This window comes from Vitis riparia, chromosome 18 (assembly GCF_004353265.1).
Source record: "Vitis riparia cultivar Riparia Gloire de Montpellier isolate 1030 chromosome 18, EGFV_Vit.rip_1.0, whole genome shotgun sequence".
Taxonomy (NCBI): domain Eukaryota; kingdom Viridiplantae; phylum Streptophyta; class Magnoliopsida; order Vitales; family Vitaceae; genus Vitis; species Vitis riparia.
In genome coordinates, this window is record NC_048448.1 from 2,561,150 (window position 1) to 2,582,253 (window position 21,104).

General features: G+C 39.7%; 1 protein-coding gene across 2 annotated transcripts; it reads left to right on the forward strand.

Annotated features, from left to right (window-relative positions):
• Positions 1 to 316: 316 nt before the first annotated feature.
• Positions 317 to 20,054, forward strand: LOC117906608 (N-glycosylase/DNA lyase OGG1). 2 transcript variants are annotated; one of them, XM_034819708.1, is made up of 4 exons: positions 317 to 1,281; positions 2,032 to 2,242; positions 16,447 to 16,669; positions 17,416 to 20,054. In XM_034819708.1, the coding sequence occupies exons 1-4, from the start codon at positions 563 to 565 to the stop codon at positions 17,649 to 17,651; spliced, it is 1,389 nt and encodes a 462-aa protein (XP_034675599.1). In that variant the 5' UTR covers positions 317 to 562; the 3' UTR covers positions 17,652 to 20,054. The 2 variants fall into 2 exon arrangements, with proteins under 2 accessions (XP_034675599.1, XP_034675600.1); XM_034819709.1 differs by lacking the exon at positions 17,416 to 20,054 and adding an exon at positions 17,135 to 17,363 and having other exon boundaries at positions 320 to 1,281; positions 2,023 to 2,242.
• The last annotated feature ends 1,050 nt before the right edge of the window (positions 20,055 to 21,104 follow it).

Genomic DNA, 21,104 nt, shown 5'->3' on the forward strand with positions numbered 1-21,104 from the left:
AATAAAGTAAGCACGATAAAAATTTATGAAATACGTATAACATATATGATAAATGTCAATAAAAAAGCAAAGATACAAGAAAAAACAAAAAAACCATCATCGATTCACTCAAAATTCAGTTATTTTATAAAGGCCACGATATTTATAAACAATCATTTACTTGCTTTATAACTCAATAAAAAAAACACACACACGTAATGGAATATTCGAATGTTTGATTTAATTGTATCTTCGAATGATTTACAGAATTCAGAATATATACAAGTGAGGGACGTTCAAAACATTCTTCCTCTCCTTTCCTGCGAAAAATTAAAAATGTCATTCCCCCAAAATCTTTTATAGGCACAATAGCCAACGGCTCCCATTCCCCAAAATCCCACTTTCCATATATATATATATATATGCTCAAGGTTCTAGAACTCGTTTCCTTACATTGATGACGCGGAGAGAGACGAGTGGAAGTGGAATTTATTAGGGTTTGAAATTGAAGGCAACGGCCACTGGAACTCACGTCGATTCAATCCATCTTCTCTCCCAAATTCCAATTAACAACACCTATTTGATGCACTCACTGAAACTGCCGCAAACAATGAAGAGAAGAAGACCCATTCCACAACCGCCTTCAACCCCTCCAACCCCAACCCTCCTCAAAACCCTAGCTTCCAACAGCAAACCCACTTCAAACTCCTCCAAGAAACCCAGGATCCTTATCAAGACCCCACAAACGCCACCACCCACAACCCCAATATCACCCAAATGGGTGCCTCTCAATATTGCCAAATCGGAGCTCTCCCTTGCACTTACCTTCCCAACTGGCCAAACCTTCAGGTGGAAGCAAACCACCCCTCTTCAGTACACTGGCGTCATTGGATCCCACCTCATCTCCCTCAAACACCTTCAAAACGGCGACGTTGCCTACCTCATTCATCAGAGCCCGTCGGAGGAGAATGCCAGGTCGGCTTTATTGGATTTTCTCAATGTGGGTATTTCTCTGAGCGAAATGTGGGAGGTGTTCAAGGCTTCGGATTCGAGGTTTGCGGAATTGGCACAATATTTGGGTGGTGCAAGGGTGCTTAGGCAGGACCCACTTGAATGTTTGATTCAGTTTTTGTGTTCATCGAATAACAATATTGGGAGGATTACCAAAATGGTGGATTTTGTTTCGTCGTTGGGAAATTATCTGGGGAGTGTTGGGGGTTTTGATTTTTACGAGTTCCCATCTCTGGATCGGCTATCCATGGTTTCAGAGGAAGATTTTAGAGAGGCTGGCTTCGGTTACAGGTTTAATGTTTTGCTTCTCTTGAGCTATTGCCTCTCTTGATATGTCAGATTTCTAAAGAAAACTCTAAATAAAGACGCATCATATTTTAATTCTTGTGAAATTTAAGATCTTGAATTTCTTAGTCTAAACTAGTTCCACCCCAAATGGCAAATGGTAGTCTTCATTTTTTTTTTTTTTTTTGCATGGAAGGGAGAGACCTAAATTCCAAATCAATAGTTGTTTGTTTTATATGGCATTTAATTTTTATTGAATTTGAACTCCATGAACCTTAAAGCAAAGTTATTCTCCAGTAAAAGCAAGCTTTTCAAGCTGCAAGGAATTTGAATCCAGAATCAATCAAATACATCAGTCTAATCGAGGAAATGGGGACCTGGATCCAGGGATTCATTCCCTCGGAAGTTGAATTAGCAAGAACGTGTCCTAACTTTGTTAGTCTGTTATAAGCAATTCAAGATTTATTGACTTCGCTTATGCATTGAATAATATCTGGTTCTGTTATATTTCACTTTATATAATCTTAATTAGTAGGCTATAACTGTATAATGCCCATGCACAATTTTTTATGTTTTTCATGTATTCAGCAAAGATTAACTACTCTCTCTCTCTCTCTCTCTCTCTCTCTCTCTCTTACATATATATATATATATGGATTTTTAGCCATGTTCACTTTATACTTTTCCCGAACACATCTGGTTTTGATAAGGGCAATTTTAACTTATCTCAAGTTCATCTCTGAAATGATTGAATAGGGCCAAATACATAATTGGCACTGTAAAAGCTTTGCAGTCAAAGTCTGGTGGAGGCATAGAGTGGCTTGCTTCCCTTCGTGAAATGGACCTTCAAGAGGTGGTTGATGCCCTTTCCACTCTACCTGGTGTTGGTCCCAAGGTGGCAGCATGCATTGCTCTCTTTTCACTGGATCAGCATCATGCCATTCCTGTTGATACGCATGTGTGGCAGGTGAACATTTTAAGGATTTGCCTTGCTATTATCATAAAGGTTCTTATGGAGCTATTTCATTTATCACTGATATGGTGCCTTTTATAAATGGTTCGCTGCTATTATTCTAACTTTGGAGTTCCACTTGATGATTTGGTTAAATCAGGACCTTGGACCAACCCCTAGGGGATGTTTGGAAAACCATACTTTGTCCAATTGTACTATATTTTGAGACCTTTCTTTAGGTGGTCCTTGTGTACGCCCTATGTACTTTGATGTACCTTTTTCTATTACTAATTTATACATACCTATCTTTTCCTATCAAAAGAGAGAAAAAAAAAAAAACACTCTACCCAATCCTTTTCTTTTTTAAACTTTTTTACATTGGAAACAAAAGATGTATCAATTAGGAATAAAAAGTGCATAAGAAGGGTGAGGGTTCATCCCCACAATTTACAACAAAATTGATCCAAGTACGACTAAGCTTCTCCACTATACAGGGAGACTTATACAAAAAGGTTCAGTGACTTTAGTCTATGCAAGGACATACATAGGTACCATCTTCTCAATCCTAGATTAAGCTCCTCTCATTGCTTTCCAAACCTTTTTGATTTACGCATCGAATGTCAATTGTGTTGAATAACATTGAAAATATGTGGCTTAAAGCTGACGGATTCACGGATCTTCTGAGGGGTTGGTGGCAAGGAATTGAGGTTAGAGGGAGGGCCAGTGTCAGACTAGCCACTAAAATGAAGGTGCTGAAGCATAAGATTAAACTGTGGAATAGAGAGGTGTTTGGTAGGCTGGAAATTAATAAGAACTTAGCCTTGCAATAAGTGGAATTTTGGGACGGGGTGGAAAGGGAAAGGAGCTTGTCTGTAGATGAAACTGAACTGAAGAAAGAAGCTAAGGATTCTTTTAAAAAATGGGTCTTACTGGAGGAGACACACTGGAGACAATTGTCAAGGGAATTGTGGCTTAAGGAGGGAGATAGAAACACTGAATTCTTCCATAGGATGGCTAATGCTCATCGAAGGAACAATTCTATGGATAGAATAAAAGTTAATGGAGTTTGGATGACGGAGGAGCAGGAGATGAGGGAGGGAATAGTGAGTGCTTTTCAGCAGGTGCTTTCTGAAGAACCTGGCTGGAGGGCGGATATTGAGGGGGTGCACTTTAAATGTCTTAGTTCTAGTGAAGCTGATTCTCTGGACGTGCAATTTACTGAAGAGGAAATTTACGCAGCCTTAATGGGTATGAATGGGGATAAAGCTCCGGGCCCGGATGGGTTTACAATTGCTTTTTGGCAATCAAGCTGGGAGTTAGTGAAGGAGGAGATTATGGAACTGTTTAGAGAATTCTATGTCCAGCGTTCTTTTGCCAACAACCTTAACTCCACCTTTATAGTCCTCATTCCTAAGAAAGGAGGGGCTGAAGATTTGGGTGATTTCAGGCCAATCAGCTTGTTAGGGAGCTTGTACAAGCTGTTGGCTAAGGTGTTGGCGAATAGGTTAAAGAAAGTGTTAGATAAGGTGGTGTCCGGGGACCAAAACGCCTTTGTGAGGGGCAAACAAATCTTGGATGCGTCTCTTATTGCCAATGAGGTGATCGATTTTTGGCAAAAGAGAAACGAGAAAGGGCTGATCTGTAAATTGGACATTGAGAAAGCCTATGACAGCATTAATTGGAACTTTCTCATGAAAATTCTGGTCAAAATGGGTTTTGGGTCGCGGTGGGTGGAGTGGATTTGGTGGTGCATCTCAACCGCCAAATTTTCAGTCATGATCAATGGGGTGCCGGCTGGTTTCTTTTCAAATTCTAAGGGGCTAAGACAAGGAGATCCCCTTTCCCCGTATCTTTTTGTGTTGGGAATGGAAGTTCTTAGTATTCTAATTAGAAGGGCGGTTGAAGGGGGCTTCGTATTAGGCTGCAGAATGCGGGGGAGAGGGGAAGAGGAGATGATAGTTTCCCACCTACTCTTTGCTGATGACACGATCATTTTTTGTGAAGCTAGCAAAGAGCAAGTGTCCGCTCTAAGCTGGATTTTGGCTTGGTTTGAGGCGGCTTCCGGTCTTAGAATTAATCTTGATAAAAGTGTCCTAATTCCAGTTGGTGAGGTGGAAGACATTGAGGAGCTGGCTGTGGAACTTGGCTGTAAAGTGGGAGTGCTGCCCACTGTTTATTTAGGGCTGCCTCCATTTGGGATGGGGTGGAAGAGAGAATGAGAAAGAGATTAGCTCAGTGGAAAAAACAGTATATTTCAAAGGGAGGGCGTATCACCTTAATCAAATGCACTATGGCCAGCCTTCCTATCTACAATATGTCCCTTTTTTGTATGCCGAAAAGTGTTGTAAAGAGGCTTGAAAAACTACAAAGGGACTTTCTTTGGGGAGGGGGCAGCTTGGAGAGGAAGGTCCATTTAATTAAGTGGGAGGTGGTGTGCACTAGAAGGGAGAAGGGTGGCCTTGGCATTCGGAAGATTGACTCCCTGAACAAAGCTTTGTTGGGCAAATGGGTTTGGAGATTTGCAGTTGAAAAGGATAATCTTTGGAGGTTAATGATTGGGGTGAAATATGGTCAGGAAGAGCTTGGGTGGAGAACCAAAGAAGCCCGGGGTACTTATGGAGTGGGGGTTTGGAAGGAGATTATGAAGGAAGCCAAGTGGTGTTGGGAAAATACAAAGTTTAAGGTAGGGAAAGGGACTAGAGTGAAATTCTGGTCTGATCAGTGGTGTGGGAATGAGAGGCTGTCCCATTCTTTTCCCTTACTGCATGAGATGGCGGTCAACAAGAATGCAACGGTTAATGAGATGTGGGATCATAGCAGTGGTTCAGGAGGTTGGAATCTTAGATTCCATAGAGACTTTAATGATTGGGAGCTGGACTTGATTAGAGGATTGCTTATTATGCTCAGGGACTTCAAACTATCTTCAGAAGAGGACGTGGTGCTTTGGAAATGGGGGGGCCATGGGAGGTACGGGGTGAAGGATGCCTACAACAAGCTGGTTGTTATCAATGCTTGCGACTTTCCGTATAGAGGCGTTTGGGTGGATAAGGTCCCAACCAAAGTGGCGTTTTTTGCTTGGGAAGCCGCGTGGGGGAAGATTCTTACCTTGGATAGGCTTCAAAAACGGGGATGACAATTTCCTAACCGATGTTTTTTGTGTGGTTGTGAAGAGGAGAGTGTAAATCACATTCTTTTGCATTGTATAGTGGTAAGGGCCTTATGGGAAATTATTTTTGCCCTAGTGGGGGTTCAGTGGGTGTTCCCAGAGTTGGTGAAGGAGGCGTTATTCAGTTGGAAGGGCCCCTTTGTGGGGAAAAAGAGGAAAAAAATTTGGAATTCTATACCGTTGTGTATTTTTTGGACGGTATGGAAGGAAAGAAATAGGTTAGCTTTCAAGGGAGGGGTGTTAAATATACAAAAACTCAAAAATTCTTTTGTTTGTACCTTGTGGAGTTGGGCTAGGGTGTATATTGGAGAGGAGTCCTCTTCACTCTTAGGTTTTTTGGAGTGGCTAGCGGCCACTTAGGGAGGGTAAGGGTGCTTGTTTTTTTGTGCTCTCGTTTTGAGGCAGATTGTATACGTCCTGTATGCTTGGTGGCCTTTGCCCTTTAATATATTCATGATATTTATCAAAAAAAAAACATTCAAAGGAGCGCCTTTAAAGTCATTGGTACACGAGGTTCAAAGAGAGGAATAAGAGTGAAGTATATCCCACAACGATTCCATCTTCCTCCACTTATTCTCAAAGATTCTTGACATTTCTTCTTTATTACACATGCCAAATCATTATGGGATAAACAATTTGTTAGAGAGTTTTGCTTCTAATGGAACTTGCCAACCCCCTATACGAAATGATCATCGCATTTACTCCTTGGTAGAACCCACATCCTAGCTTGTTTGCATAGATTGTGCCGTAGCCCTAAAGTTATCGGGCAATGTAGAAAGAGATGGTCAAAGGGATGTACCGATCAAGACTAAGGGATTTGGAAGGTTTTCTCAATTTTAGCACGTCATTGATGTTTACCTTCTTGTGCACCACTAGTCAAGCCAAAGCTTTGACCATAGACGAGACTTTAAATTTCCATAAAACTTTGGCTTAAGAGAAAGGAATTAAATGTGATATGTTAGACAAAGCCACAAAGAATGATTTTATTGCGAATAAGTATGAAGAGGATAAAGACCAAGCTTTCATACGTGAAATGGATGGAGAAAAGTGCAGAAGAATGAGTGAGGACATGAATCTTTAAAGGTTTTCAATTTCTAAATTAGTTAGGTTGCAACGAAAGTTTAGGTTTTAAGAAAAAAAATAAGAGTTACCAATGATGATTGATGTGATGAGATTTTTAATTATGACAACTCTGTAAAGACTTGAAAATTGTGCATATAATGGTTGGTTTCCCCACCACCAATTTTCCTAAAAGATGAATTCTCACCCCATTGCCTATCTTAAAGCGAGTGCGTGTAGAAAAATCCTGGAATTTTTGTGTAATAGCCTATTAAGGATACCGATTTGACCAAAACGTTGGCGTCCCATCAATTAGGATGTGTTGCATAAATGTTCAAAATAACCTGATGCCAAAGAATAAAACTTTACCTAAGGAACCTTTAAAGCCACTTTCCTAAGGGATGGAATATTTGTTTGTTTGTAATCTTTGATCTTGGTCTAAGTCTTGTTTAGATATAGGACCTTTACCTTTAATAAACATTTTTTATTGGTTGGGTTCTAGGTGAGGGTTGGTGAGTTTTTTTGTTTCTTTTTGTTCTTGCCTTTTGATGCCTCTTGTATGCTTCCTGTATGTTTTGGGTTGCCTTTTAGGCGTCTTTATTTCTTAATATATTTTTTCTGTGTGTTTATCTATTAAAAAAAGAGAGCACAATTCCTCAAAGAAGTCTTCCTAAACCTCAAACCTTCAGACTCCTTAGGCCTACACGCTAGATCCTAAATTACAAGATAATCTTTATTTGCTTTCCTCAGGCCCCCCTACCAAAGAAAATCTCTTTGCATTTTCTCAATCTTTAAGGCTACTAATGTTGGAATCTTGAAAAGAGATAAGTAGTTGGGGGATGTAAGACAAGTATGCATGAATTAGCTTATAATAAAAAAAGAAAAAGAAAAAAAAAGTGTGCATGAATTAGAGTTATTCTACCCCTTAGTGATAAAAAAGCTTTTTTTTTTCCACCCATCCAATCTTAAAAAAAAAACCTGTTAAATCAGTGGATTCCAAAACGCACTTACCTTTGGATTTGCCCCTAATGGAAGACACTAGTAAGCTAAAGGGCAGTATGAGATTTCAAATTCAAGCATTGAAGACAACTTGGAGATCATGTCCTAACTTGTATTGATATCAATGATAGTACTCTTGCTTAGATTGATCTTAAGCCTTGATCTTTGTTCAAAAACCAATAAAATTATCTTGAGGTTTTGCAAATCTTTCATAGAAGCTCTAGAGAAAAAAAATGTTGTTATCTCCAAATTGTAAAAGAGACACTCTAATCCAATTTCTTCCCACTATGAAGCCCTTTGGAATGGTGTCATATGCAGTTTGAGACTTGTTTTATTTTTCTTCTTCACTATGGGTTTTTACCAGTGAAGCTTTTGCTAGCATCTCTTTAAGCCTTATTTTGCTAGATTGGAACATAATTTGCAGAACCACAAATTGACTAAGGAGTCACCTTGTGAATAGCTATCACCATTAGTAGGTTTTGTGAAGCTAAATTTTGATGAATGTTCTTTGGGCAACCTAGGGCAGTTTGGGATTGGAGGGTTGATCAGAGATCATTTTGGTAGAGTGTTAAGAGCATTCTCTAAACCTACATACTAGGGTTTAGCCATTGAGGTAGAAATTCTAGCCCTTCTACAAGGGTTGTTATTGGCTTAACCTTTAGGTTTTTCCAATTTTTAGTAGAAGGTGATTTTGATGTTGTCATATCAAGGGCGACTAATAAAGAAAGAAGACCATGGAGGTTTGATGGGTGGTTGCACCAAATTATTGACATTTCTTCAGAGTTAGGATGTTCCTTCTTATGAACTCCTTACTTAGGCAATGATGCGGCATATGTGCTTGCAAAACATGGAGCTAGACATATGGTGCCTTTTTTAAGAAATTTTGTTGTGAATTTAGTTGGGTTTAACCTTTTGGACTAGTATATACTCATTGTCTTCTTTATATAGAGGATGAGGTACTTTGTGGAAAGATTTCTTATCCTTCTTTGTATCACAATGAAATTATTATTTTTTATCAAAAAGAAAAAAGAAAAAAAAGAAACCCTTTGCTAAAGCGTTGTGTTTTGCTCTCAATAGCATCCTATTGAAGACATTAGTTGCAATGGTGAAGAGGAATGTGGAAAGAAGATCTATTTGTCTTAATCCTTTTGTTGCTGTGAAGAGAGAGAGAGAGAAAAGGGAGAATCCCTAATTATTGTTATTGAAAAACTGTAAAGAATACACATTGGACTTGGGTATATATATATATGTTAGTGGGACCCACAATACAATAAGGAAAGAAAAGGAAAAGGAAAAGTAAATAACCTAAATAACTATACACTATCTAACACTCCCCCTCAAGCTGGAGCATATATGTTATATGCACCAAGCTTGTTACAAATGTATTTAATTCTAGGACCTCTGAGAGATTTAGTAAAAATATCTACTAGTTGATCATATGAATTGACAAAACTAGTCGCCACACATCTTGATGCGATTTTCTCTTTAATGAAGTGACAGTCAACTGCAATGTGTTTGGTCATTTCATGGAAGACTGAATTGGATGCAATATGCAAAGCGGCTTGGTTGTCACAAATGAGCTTCATCTGTTCATCATTTCCAAATCTCAACTCCCGAAGAAGATGTTTCAGCCATTTGAGTTCACATGTTGCCAGAGCCACAGCTCGATACTCGGCTTCAGCACTAGATTTGGCCACTACATCTTGTTTCTTACTCTTCCAAGATATTAGGTTACCTCCAATAAAAACACAATACCTAGAAGTGGAACGTCTATCTATGGGTGGGCGAGCCCAATTTGCATCTGTGTAACCAACAACTTGGGTATGACCTCTGTTCTCGTACAACACACTTTGGCCTGGTGTGCTTTTGATATATCGAAGAATGTGGATTACAGCATCCCAATGGCTATCACATGGTGACTGTAGGAATTGACTAACCACACTTACAGGAAAAAAAATGTCTGGACGAGTAATGGTGAGGTAGTTTAGTTTACCTACAAGTCGCCGATATCTCCCAGGATCTCCTAAAGGCTCCCCCCTGTCCTGGTATAAGTTTGACATTTGGATCCATAGGAGTGTCTACCGGTTTACAGTCTAACATACCGGTTTCTTCCAAGATGTCTAAAGCATACTTCCTTTGGGAAAGAACCACATCGGAACTGGATTGAGCTATCTCAATCCCTAAGAAATACTTGAGTTTCCCCAAGTCTTTAGTCTGAAAGTGGGTGAAAAGGTGTTGCTTTAGTTTCTGAATACCATTCTGATCACTGCTTGTAATGAAGATGTCGTCCACATAAATTACCAAATAAATACACTGCCCCGAAGAGTTATGATGATAGAAAACGGAATGGTCTGTTGTATTGCGGAACATGCCAAACTCCTGAACAACAGAACTAAAACGGCTAAACCATGCTCGAGGAGATTGTTTCAAGCCATATAGAGAACGGCGTAACCTGCACACTAAACCAGACTCCCCCTGAGCAACAAAACCAGGTGGTTGCTCCATATAGACTTCCTCAACAAGATCCCCATGAAGGAAAGTATTTTTAATATTTAACTGATAAAGAGGCCAAGAACGCATAGCAGCCATGGAGAGCAATAGACGAACATAAGCTATCTTGGCAACAGGAGAGAAAGTGTCACCATAATCAAAACCATAAACCTGAGTATAGCCTTTAGCAACCAAGCGGGCCTTAAGGCGATCAACCTGACCATTAGGGCCAACCTTAACTGTGTAGACCCAACGACAACCAACTGTAGATTTACCAGAGGGTAAAACAACAAGATCCCAAGTGCCATTGGAGTGTAAAGCAGCCATTTCATCTACCATTGCCTATCGCCAGTCTGGATGGGAAAGAACCTCAGGGGTGCTTTTGGGAAGAGAAATAGAAGATATAGTAGAAACAAATGCAGAATAGGGTGAAGATAATCGATGGTAACTCAAAAAATTGTAAATGGGATGAGGATTACGAGTAGATCGATTACCTTTCCGAAGAGCAATGGGTAAGTCAGCAGAAGGAGGCAGAGCCGGGGCAGGAGAAGCCGAAGGGATAGGAAGTGAGTCAACAGGTACCTCGGCCAAAGAAGGAGGAACAGCGACATGATGACGGCGATGATAAACCTGAAGTGGGCGAGAAGGCACTGCATCAGGTGGGGAGATAATGGGAAGGGGTAAGACTTCAGAAACAGGAAGAAACTCAGAGGTGGAGAAGAACGGTGAGTCCTCAAAGAAAGTGACATTAGCGGAGAGAAAGTAGCGATGAGTCTTAGAGGAATAACAACGATAACCCTTTTGAAGTCTGGAATATCCTAAGAAGATGCATTTTGTGGCTCTGGCAGAAAGTTTGTCATGTCCAAGAGTGAGAATATGAACAAAGCAAGTACAACCAAAAACACGAGGAGGAAGGAAATAAAGTGGTTGGTCAAGGAAAAAAAGGGAATGAAGAATCTGATCGTGTAATACAGATGATGGCATACGATTAATCAAATAACATGCTGTAAGAACAGCGTCCCCCCAAAAAAGAAAAGGAACATGACTATGGAGAAGAAGAGTACGAGCTGTCTCAACAAGATGTCGATTCTTACGCTCAGCTACCCCATTTTGTTGAGGAGTATGAGCACAAGAAGACTGATGAATGATCCCATGTTGGGACATAAATGAAGTAAATGGTGTAGAAAAATATTCCCTGGCATTGTCACTGCGCAACACACGAATAAAAATATTGAACTGGGTTTGGATTTCAGCATAAAATTTTTGAAAAATAGAGAATAACTCACCTCGATTTTTCATTAAAAATAACCAAGTACATCGAGAATAGTCATCAATGAAAGTGACAAAATACTGAAATCCTAAAGTAGACGCGGTCCGACAAGGACCCCAAACATCAGTGTGGACAAGTTCAAAAGGAGACTTTGCCCGATTATTCAAACGCTTTGGGAACGAGACACGAGTATGTTTCCCAAGCTGACAGGATTCACACGCAAGCGACGACAAAGATGAAAAACTAGGGACCATTTTCTGGAACTTGGATAGACTAGGGTGGCCCAGGCGACTGTGGATGAGAAGGGGAGCATAAGTGGAAATGCAAACTGCAGGAGTTGAAGGCGTGGTGAGGTGATAGAGGCCTTGAGACTCACGTCCTATGCCAATCGTCTTCCCCGTACTCCGGTCCTGCAAGGCACAAATTTATCAGAGAAAGTGATAGAACAGTTAAGAGTGCGAGTTATTTTACTAATGGAAATAAGATTAAAAGGACACTCAGGGGCATAAAGGACAGAATGGAGAGGTAAGGAAGGGAGAGGATGAGCGAAACCAAAACCTTTAGCCATAGTTTGAGAACCATTAGCTAAAGTAACAGTAGGTAAGGTAGAGGTAGTAGTAATAGAAGAGAAAAGGTCCTTACTACCAGAATCTAGAATTCAAGGTTCAAGAGAAGATGTGTGGGTAAGACAAGCAGAAGCATTACCAATCTGGGCAACAGAAGCAACAGAAGCTGACTTGGTGGCCTGATAACGGAGATAGTCATCATACTCACTGTCAGTGAGGGAAATACCCTGAGATGTGGAGGAACTAGGAGGTTGAGGCGACTGAGGATCAGATGACTGGGCCACGTGGGCAGTGCGGGGAGGCCGCCCATGTAATTGATAACACCGATCACGAGTGTGGCCAAGCTTATTGCAATAGGTTGAATGAGGACGTTGGCCTCTACCTCGGTTACCACTGCGTCCTCCTCGAGAGCTAGTTTGAGAAACTAACACAGAAGAATCTGAAGTGTTATCAGATGGCAAAGTCTGAGTGGAGGAGATACGGAGGAGGCGAGCAAACACATCATCCAAGGATGGAACAGAGGAACTGCCAAGAATCTGATCGCGGACGGTCTCGAGATCTGGACGGAGGCCAATAAGCATAAGAACCATGAAGAACTTGTCAATCTGTGTTCGTTGATCCCCAACATCAGTAGTAAGAGGCATCACGGTCAAGAATTCCTCCTTAAGAGAGGCAATCTAACCAATATAAGTAGATAAATCCATGTCTTGTTGTCTGCCATTGACAATAGAAGAAGCCACCTTATAAAGACGTTGGATATCATTTGTGTATAGCCCTTTCGCCTGATTCCAAAATTTAAAGCATGTTTTGTAGGCCCGAAGATGAAGCAGAATCTTAGGATCAACTGATTGCCATAACACACTACATAACTGTGCATCTATCTTCCTCCATTGTACTCTGTCAACCTCAGGGATATCCGCATCCTGCGTAACAAGGTGATCCTCATAACCTTGACCCATAAACCAAAGCTCCACAGAGGCAGACCAAGACAAATAATTTTCACTCCCAATCAGTTTCTCCGAAGTAATCATAGGAGATCCAGATATGACGGAGGAAAAAGTGAAACTTTTAGTAGCCATATCTACTTATCTGGTGAATGAAACACGTTTGGATCGAAGAGAGCCCTAATACGGCTTATCGCGGACTTCCTAAGGCACGTGTAGGGCTCGGGGTGGAGAGGAAGTCACCAGAGGTCGCCGGAAAGGCGGTTTAGAGGGTCAGCGGAGACAAAAAACCCCCAAAAATGCACTTTTAGGGCTCAGATGACACAAACGCAGATGGAGGGTGGCTAGACGGCGTCAGGCAAGGCTGGAGGTGGAAGTGCGTGGCCGGAAAGTGCCCCACGCGCCCTCATGCGCCCTCACGCGCCGGCGTGTGAGATGCAGGCCGCCGGAGAAGAGACGCGCATGGCTAGGATTCTTCCTCCGGTGCTTTGGGAAAAGTTGAAGATCTCCTCCTTGCGCACCTGATGGTATGGTCGGTGTTGGAAAAGGACTTCGTTGGAAAATTCGCCGGAAAAGTCGCCGACGGTGAGGGTTTTTTGACGGCGATACGGTTGATCGGAAGCTTTAGGAGATGGGAAGGGTGACTGGAATGAACCACGGTCACTGAAAGATTTCCCAGAATGGATTCACGGATAAACCGGAAATAATTAGGGTTTTTTTTCTCCCTAGGCTCTGATACCATGTGAAGAGAGAGAGAGAAAAGGGAGAATCCCTAATTATTGTTATTGAAAAACTGTAAAGAATACACATTGGACTTGGGTATATATATACATGTTAGTGGGACCCACAATACAATAAGGAAAGAAAAGGAAAAGGAAAAATAAATAACCTAAATAACTATACATTATCTAACAGTTGCTTTAACTCATCTCTTGGCAGTTCCATTTACTAGGACAACAAAACTCTCAGAGTACAAGAAACCCCTCATTCAAGACCTCCATTTTGTGCTAAACCCTTTTCTCTCATGATCCAAAAATCCCTAATCCACATGACCATAGACCTTTTCAAAATCAATTTTGAGGATTACCCTTTCCCCTCTCAAATGCCTTCTCCCATTCTCCATTTCATTGACAAAATCAAAACAACATCCAAAATTCGTCACCTCCCAACAAAAGCTCCTTGGGAGATGTAGATGCTTTTATGGAGGGCTTTTTGATTGCGCCTTGATAAAACCTTAACTATGATATTGTACAGACTAGTGACCAGACCGATATGTTTGAAATATGAGATTTTGTTGGTTTTACTCTTTTTTGGCACAAGAGTAATATAGGGAGCATTAGTACTTTGGTTTATTACCCCATTATTGTGAAACTTTGAAAACACCCTTAGTAGATGAGGTAATTGCATCCCAACGCTCCTAAAACAGGCTTGGGGGCCTTGTATAACTAAAAAATGGCACTGGGAACCTCCTCTTTTGAAAAGGGGTGATGCAATGATACAACACTTGTTGTTATCTATAAAAAAAAAACCATACAACACTTGTTAATATAGGGGACAAATTCAATCCTTTTAACCTCTAAGAATCACTTGGGTGCTTAGAGTATAGCTTTAAAAAAAAAAAAGGAGCACAATCTCTTCCAAAATGTGTTCAGTAAAAATAATTGCTCTAAGTTGCTGAAAAGTGTGTTCAGTTGGCATAAAAATGGGAAAACAGGTTCAAATGTTTCTTTGAAAATACTTTTGAGGCATGCAAAATTTAACTCTAATTTCATGTGAATAAGACCTAGAAAGTAAATATCAGTTCATGGAATAGTACTAAAATTGCAAGGACTCGATCAAGTTTGTTAATTGTAAATGCAAATCACCTCTCACAAAACCCAAAATGGTTGTACTAAAAATAGTTGATTGTTTGTCTTTTTGGTAAGTAATAAAGCATGTATACTAAATCAACACATTGGGGTAAATCTTGGTAGGCAAGGTGTATGCAAACAACCGCTCGATCAAATGGATAAAGAAAAGGAGAGAATAACCCCCCCTCACCCCCCCAAAAAATAAAAAAATAAAAAAAATAAATAGCCCTGTTGCATTAGAGGATTTAATTTAGCCCAAATAAAGGTAACTCTACCAAAAGCTAAGTGCACATTTCTTAATTTAAGGGTAGCAATTTTTGATACTACGCAATAACACAACTCGAAAATGATATGAATTTTAGAAGTTCGAATTTGGTATAATTGTGTTTGTGTTGGAATTGTATCAACTCAAACAATTCGTTTAACAAACAGACCATGTTTGGGTTTGATTGCTTGACCCGTCTAACCCATTTATTTGTTTGTGGCAAAATGACTTATTTACTTAATTGTATCCAAATGACCCATTTATGACTCGTTCAAACCACATAAATTTATTAATTTTATATATTTAAAAATGATAAAAAATTAAAAGTATTTTTTTAATTATAAATATCATATAGATAGAAAAAGGAATAATGTAAGTAAAATTTTATATATTTCATTATAAGGATTAAAAATGTTTTATAGTCTAAAAATGAAATAAAATTATAAACAAGTGTAAAATTAAAATTTTATTTTATTTTATATTACAAACATATTGTAATTAAAATTAAATAATTAACTTAATTAAGATTTAAAAAGAATTAAAACTTAAAAATAAAAGCAACTAAAAAGTATTTTATAATAATACATTTATAAATTTAAAATTTTAAATAGGTTAAAGTGTGTAGAATCGTCTTAACATGTTCAATGGGTTAAAATTCTATCAAGGGTTTAACGGGTTAGAATCATATTGATTGGTTATTTGTGTCAATTCATATACTGTTCAATTTAACCCATTTATTGAACAGGTTAAATAGGTCGTGTTGTGTTACCCTTGTGATAGATAGGTTTTGTTTGTGTCAGATCATTCGGACATGATTGGTAAACAGGGTTGTATTCGAGTTGAGTAAATTTTCACCATTTCTTACCTCAGCATGATACGAACCCTACACGACATAACCCATTGCTACTTTATTTCTTAACCTAAGCTATGCTAGAGTTGACTTCTGGTTTGCTGCTTGGTTATTTGTTAATGCCAATATAATAGATTTTGTATATTATAAATGATATACAATTCTTAGAATGAGGTAAGTCAGCTTAGCCAATTCCTAAGTCAAGCCTGATCTTGCCATGGTTAGTATGTTAAATTCCTGTCTGACTCTGAATTCTTAAAATCTACCTTTCAAGTGAGGATGGTTCTCCTTGCTTTCTCCATAGCTTTTGTGTGGCGAATGTGTTGGGAATAGGTTGGTTTCCTCTCCTCTTCGAGTTCTTTTTATGAGTACATGTAAAACTTTGCTCTATTGATATAAGTTTCACCTCTTTTAAGTCCGTGGGAGAGAAATATTTCACTGATTGAGAAGGTAGGACAACCTGCAAAAACTGGAACATGTTTCTCTTTTTCTTTCCCCCAGCTGGAGTGCTATGCAAGAGCATGTCCAGAAAAAGTTGATATTTTTGAATAAATATACTTTAAAAAAACTGATGGCATTTTTGGCAGTTGCAAGAAAAATAAAATCAAGTATAGGAGATACTGCAATTTAGAACACCTTTAAACATTTCCATATGCATGTTCTTGCTTGGAGCAATATGATGCATCCTTCTAACATGTCTTTTTTGGTGAATACATAGAATGCTGATGTGAAAATATTCTAATAATTGGGGATGGGCAAGATTGCTACCAGATATCTCATCCCTGAGCTTGCAGGTTCCCGTCTGACACCTAAGCTTTGCAGTCGTGTGGCAGATGCATTTGTGAGCAAATATGGGAAATATGCTGGTTGGGCACAAACTCTACTCTTCATTGCTGAATTACCTTCACAAAAGACAATTCTACCACCAAAATTTTGGGTTACTGAGGAGAATAAAGACACTAACATAAAAGCTAGTACAACAGGTAATGGACCTTGTGGTAGTAGCCTGAGTATAACTAAAAGTTGCTAATGACAACGATATCCTTCTTGAAATTTGTTTATTGAGGTTTTGACAGCCTGGTTCATTGACTGTAATTATATCATAACTACATTTTTTATCATGTGTATGATTTGGAGTCACAAGAGGTTCATCCGAAGGTATAGCTCCTTGATGATAATGAGTCTGGAAGACAATTCTTGGTGAAATTTCCAGTGTGAAAGATAATCATTTTTCAATATAATGTCAAATCTACTTTCTTAAAGTACCAATAGAGACTTGACTACTAGGATTACATATGTGAAATGTCATTTGTTGCTTGACACCCTGTTTCTCTTGGTGCTTTTTCTTTTGGGAATCTGCATTTTGAATATGGGTAACACTTACAAATTATTGCTTACAACCTTTTTGAAACTAAAAGAATTAGTAACCAATATCTTGTCTTCTGCAGGTAAAGTGATATAGCGCAATGGTAGGTGGTAATTGTGAGAACTTATGATTGCAATCCGAGTTTCCTTTCCCTGTAGCACAATTATTGGATTTCTTTATATTAAGTCTCTAAGTGGATCTTGTAAGTTAGCCTCAGATAAAATTTGGTTAAATTTCATTCTATGTACTGTGAATGTTGTTGTTTTATCAGTCGAGATGATAGTCTCGGTTGGTTCCATTTTTTTGCTTCCTGATGGAGCATTCTCTCTCACATTATATCTTTGTTATGTCCCTTTTGTTTAGAGACCATTTTGTGGACCCTGCATTTATGCACATGTGTTCCCACTCGATGGCGAACACTCCAAAGAGATCAAATGGCGAAGCAAGCTCGAGCTGAACTATCCCATCATTCTCACTCATACTCATCGCGAACATCTCATCAATGTACTCATCGTGTAGAACAACTCCATCCACCATGTCCCCGATCTCAGCAAATATCCCATGCTCATTTATCTCATATGGGAAATAGAGTGTCATGAGGCTCATACGATCTGAAGATGATGGAGCGGCCAATGCAAATGCGGAAGTGCCAGGAGCCCCATCACTCAACTGCAACTGGTGGACAAAACGCTGAAGTTCACCCTCCTGAATAGTACTGAATCTGTCAATGATCCCATCTGAATGCGTCTGTAGCTCCGGTGCTCTCACAAAGTAGTCTGCCAAGCTCATGTTGTATGGGCGGACATGATAGTCAAATGGTGTGTGAGTCAATCTGGCTATCGCCCTCTCCTTGCGCAGTCACGCCATGTATCGGTAATCAACCTTAGTAGGGATGAACCCGAGTCCAAATAGTACATCACGATCAGGGATAGCTATAAACTCATTAGGCCCATACTGACGTCGCCCTAATCCCATGCTAGGCAGAAAAGACATGCTCCTCATCATGTCAAGTACCATTGTACTGTTGTGCTGATCAAATGACATGCCCACAAAGTCCTCACAAAAATCCTCAATCCATAGAGTCTGTACCTCATCAAACATGAACCCAGTAAAAAACAGGTCATCCTCACTATGACTGATCTGAGGCACTGACTCAGAAGAAGCAAACATATCTCCAATAGACCGCACTGTGATGACCTGCCCATCATGAATGAACTTCACCTTCTGATGAAGGGAAGAATGGATGACTCCAACTCTATGAATCCAAGGTCAGCCTAGTAGCAGGTTAAAGGATGTAAGAATCCTCAAAATCTGAAACAAAGTAAGAAATGTGGTCGGACCTATCAATAACTCGATCTCCAAAGTGCCCATGACCTCCCTCTTAGTGCTATCATATGCTCTGACTGTCTGAGTAGATGAACCAAAGTTTAAGGGCACATAGCCAAAAGTAATGGCAGTAGCTAAGGGACAAACATTCAGGGTCGAGCCATTGTCCAAAAGGACAGATGAGACTCGATGGCTTGAACAACCAACTGAGTTGGCATAGCCACTTGTATTGTATTTTCTGATGATGATTTGCCACTCGAGGGTTCAAACCATACGCGTTCTCCATACATCTCAGTTGGTTGTTCAGGCCACTGAGTCCCATCTGTCATTTTGAACAATGGCTCGGCCCTGAACGTTTGCCCCTTAGCTACTGCCATTGCTCTTGGCTATATGCCCTCAGACTTTGGTCCCTCTATTCAAACAGTTAGAGCATATGATAGCACTAAGAGGGAGGTCATGGGCACTCTGGAGATCGAGTTATTGATAGGTCCGACTACATTTCCTATTCTGTTCCAGTTTTTGAGGATTCCTACATTCTTTAACCTGCTATTGGGCTGACCTTGGATTCATAGAGCTGGAGTCATCCCTTCATTAGAAGGTGAAGTTCATTCATGATGGGCAGGTCGTCATAGTGCGGTCTATTGGAGATATGTTTGCTTCTTCTGAGCCAGTGCTTCAGATCAGTCATAGCGGGGATGACCTGTTTTTGACTGGGTTCACGTTTGATGAGGTGCAGACTCTGGGGATTGAGGATTTTTGCAGACTTGGTGGCCATGTCATTTGATTAGCACAACAGTACAGTGGTATCTGACATGATGAGGAGCATGTCTTTTCTGCCTAGCATGGGATTAGAGCGACGTTAGTATGGGTCCAGTGAGTTTATAGTTATCCTTGATCGTGATGTACCATTTGGACTTGGGTTCATCCCTACTAAGGCTGATTACCGATACATGGCGTGACTGCGCAAGGAGAGGGTGAGGGCCCGATTGACTCACACATCATTTGACTATCCTGTCCGCCCATACAGCATGAGCTTGGCAGGCTAGTTTGTGAGAGTACCGAAGCTACAAACGCATTCAGATGAGATCATTGACAGATTCAGTACTGTTCAGGAGGTTGAGCTTCAACGTTTTGTCCACCAGATGCAGTTGAGTAATGGGGCTCCTGGCACTTCCGCGTTTGCATTGGCCGCCCCATCATCTCCAGATCATATGAGCCTCATGACACTCTATTTCCCATATGAGATAGATGAGCATGGGATATTTGCTGAGATCGGGGACATGGTGGATGGAACTGTTCCACATGATGAGTACATTGATGAGATGTTCGCGATGAGTACGAGTCAGATTGATGGGATAGTTTAGCCCAAGCTTGCTTCGCCATTTGATCTCTTTGGAGTGTTCGCCATCGAGTAGGAATGCATGTGCATAAATGCGGGTCCACACATACCTCTTCTCCTTTTCTGTCTACTTATGCCCATGACAGTTGTAGTTTCTTTGACCATGAGCTTCCATATGTTTGTAGTTTCTTTCCCTACCAGTTTGCTTACTTGGCTCTGTGCCATCATTTTGTTGCTTTATGGTTATATAATTTTTGAATTGAAAAACTTGTAAATGATTAAATTTGGATTGTCATACTGCTAACCAATAAAAATATGTGAATATCTATCTGTGCTCTGCTTATGTGCTAAATTCAGAATTTTTAATCCTGTAGTAAAACTGTGCTATTTTGTTATTCATCAAAGATCTACTACTTCAATATACTCATTCTTTTTTGCCTTAATTTATTTTAGTCATTGCTTGTTGATCTTGATTATTGTTTGAACTAAGGATCAATTCTTTACTGTAATTGCTGAGCCTACTTGTCCTATTCATACACTTAAGATTCTAGCATGTGTGTACAACTGAGTCGCTTCTCCCTTCTTAGATGCACTTTATAAGTTAGCCTCCCAGAAACTGTAAAGGAGACTCTAATCTCCTGGAGGGGCTCATTTGTAGGGAAGAAAAGGAAAAAGATTTGGAAATCCATTCCGTTATGTATTTTTTGGACGGTTTGGAAGGAGAGGAATAGGTTAGCCTTTAGGGGGGGTGAGTTGAATATTCAGAAATTAAAGAATTCTTTTGTCTGTAACTTGTGGAGTTGGGCCAAAGTGTATTTAGGTGAGGAGTCTTTCTCCCTTATAGGTTTTTTGGAGTGGATAGCTTCCACTTAAGGGGAGGTAGTGCTTTTTGGTCCTTTTGCTCTTTTTAAGGCTTTAGCCGTCTTGTATACACCCTCTATGCTTTGTGGCGTTTAGCCTTTTCTAATGCATATCTTGTTTACTTATCAAAAAAAAAAAAAAAAAAGCTTTTTCTAAATGTCAACATTGTTATGTGTAGCACTGTGTTAAAATTAGGATAAAACTACATGTAAAAGTGGTAGGAGAAAAATATTGAAATTAAACTTCCTTGAAGTGAAGTGGATCTAAAGTAGATAATAGTGTTTTGACATGAAATTGAGAGATATTGTTGAAAATTAGAAAAATCTCAAGTATGAACATCTATTTAAAATGATGTTCAACCAATGGACCAGAAAGATGTCATATCTACTTTTGGTACATATATATTAAGCATGCCAAAGTGTGACATAACTATTTTATTGAAAGATTTAAATAATTAATGTAAATGATCAATGAGGAGTCCACAACCAAGTTTTCACCCATTGTGTAAAGGAGTGAATGCTTTGAA